At 40.3% G+C, this 2,439-nt stretch overlaps 1 protein-coding gene across 1 annotated transcript; it reads right to left on the reverse strand.

Moving 5' to 3' along the window:
* Window positions 1-1,207: 1,207 nt before the first annotated feature.
* On the reverse strand, window positions 1,208-2,116 carry LOC120994051 (odorant receptor 131-2-like). Its single transcript, XM_040422509.1, has one exon. It carries the CDS (start codon window positions 2,114-2,116, stop codon window positions 1,208-1,210), a length of 909 nt encoding a protein of 302 aa, XP_040278443.1.
* Window positions 2,117-2,439: the final 323 nt, after the last annotated feature.

Genomic DNA, 2,439 nt, shown 5'->3' on the forward strand with positions numbered 1-2,439 from the left:
AATTCTCAAATCCGACAGTACATTCTAGTATGGAGACGTTCCCATGGTGATGGGGACGCTCCATGAGCACGGAAGTCGTCAGAAGCAACAACGGGCACTGACTGGAGCAGCCAGGAAGCCAGGAATCCTAAGGACAGGTAAGAACTACTTTTGGGAAGTGGGAAAGAAAAAAATATAACAATAAAAAAATTAAAAAAAGAATATTCGAAATATCGAATTTATAGCACTATATTAGAAATATTCGCGAATTAGCGAAATGTCGATATTCGCAAAAAAACACATCCACAAAGATTTTGATAGAGCTCTATAGGGAGGTTGTTTAAAACATCTTGAAGAACTGCAATAACCCAGATAGTGTATTTGCAAATGTTTTTGTTTATAATGCTACTGTGATGTTTTACCTTTGTCATACACTGTTACACCAGCAGATGGTGTATGAGTGGCACTGGGAATGGAGCTAACTGCTCTGTTCCACCCTTGTTGATGGGAGTTGGCTGGTCCTACTTCCTGCCAGGAAGGAGGGCTAGTGAGGAGACCGGTAGCATGTCCATCAGCTCTTGCTCCATAGGGCCTTAGGACCAGAAATCCAGCTTGTCTGTGAGGAACACTGCTCCAGAGAGACAGGAAGGTCCAAAGGCTGAGGAAATCCATCAAAGCTGTGGCATTACAGACACCAGAGTAACCAGCTGTCACAGCGTTGCAAGGTTAGGGGACAACAAGTTAAGGCATCCATCACTACAGGGGCTTGCTGCAGAACTAACCACAGACCTTCTGTGGAAGTAGGCTTGCTCAAATCCTTCTGTATCTTCACGTAATCCAAGACAGACTCGATGATGTTCAGATCAGGTCTCTGTGGGGGTAACTTCCAGGGCTCCCTGTGCTTCTGCACACTGAAGACATTGGCTTTATGTTTGGTGTCATTGTCCTGCTACTGAACCTTTCTATTTTCTTACTTTTCAGCATTTTTTCCACACCTACCTAAAACCTTTACACAGTTCTGTACAGTAAATGGGTATGAAGTAAATGCAGTTTGTATGAAAGGGGGGGGTGGGGGGGAATGAGGTCTACCCTCTTAGATTTTCATCATCAGGACAAGGAAAGTTGTCAAAATTGCTTAAATCTTCGAAGGTATGACATCCACAAATCATCCACATGAAGGGTAACACATATACACATAAAACACTTCTGGTCATCTGGAGACCTTCCCTTAATTTTTACCAAAATTGTTATTAAGGAAATGTGGTAAAAATCTTTTCATATGTTTTCTCAATGCTTCATCACGGATTCCATAGATCATGGGACTGAGGAATCTTGGCAAGCAAGTAAACGCTAAAAAATTTGCAATAGGCAACAGTTCTGATTTTTTTATCAGAAAGGACTCTGTCAATGTAGACAATAAGGAAGCCATGCTCAAAAGTAGCTGAAATGCATGGAGTATGACAGTTTTACCAGCCTTGGAAGCAGAAGATGATTGAGAGCTTATCCTATGAGCGACCAGCACAATCTTGATATAAGTGACTAGAATGACAATTCCTACCAAAGTAAAGCATAAGATAAAATTGATGGAAAATATTATATTCTGGATTGGGTTTACTATGAGCAGATTCTGCCTACATATAATATAACGACTAAATATATTTGTCTTTGAAGAGAGCATGATATATAGTTCAACTACATATGATATGGACAACAAGAAACATATCATGGTGAAGGTCACATGAGCTCTATAAGCAGTGCAGAGCTCCACATGTCGTAGTGGGTGACAAATTGCCACGTATTGTTCTAGAGCCATGGCTGCCAGGTTGTAGGGGGTAACTCTAAAAGTCACTGAAGAAAGGGTGTACAAGACGTAACATAGAGGTACAGGAACATATAATTCGTAGACTGAATTAAGCATCAAGGAAAACCCCAAGAAGAGAAAGAATGTATCATTCATGAGCATGTAGACGAAGAGGACATATCGAGCATGGTCCCGAAGGTGTGGAGTTGTAAAAAAAACATTCAATATCATTGTGATAAAGTAGGTGAAGAAGCCGAGGCCCACTGTGAGTAGAAGTATTAAAGTCAACTTTGTGTACACTATGAGCTTGCTGGAAGGGATGGACACTTGGGTCATGTTGATTTGAAGTATGGATGAGTTATCCATTATTGGTGTTCTTTTCTTCAAGGATTTTGGTGCTTCAGTATTCAAAAAGCAAACAAAGAGCAGATTATGCTATCAAAATATCTTCACAATTGTTTTTACAAAATTAGACTAGGTAATATATGGTGCAGTTGTGACAGATGCGTGCATCGCTGTGTCAATATCTCAGCAAGAAGTATTGAGGGCAAATAATAGAGCAACCAATAAACTCATAATAGGTCTTGAAATGGCAGAAATAAATTACACCCCCAAGTCCTCACATATTCTACAAGCAACTTCACCTACAGGTTAGAAGA

The sequence above is a fragment of the Bufo bufo genome, chromosome 3 (assembly GCF_905171765.1).
Source record: "Bufo bufo chromosome 3, aBufBuf1.1, whole genome shotgun sequence".
Classification (NCBI taxonomy): Eukaryota; Metazoa; Chordata; class Amphibia; order Anura; family Bufonidae; genus Bufo; species Bufo bufo.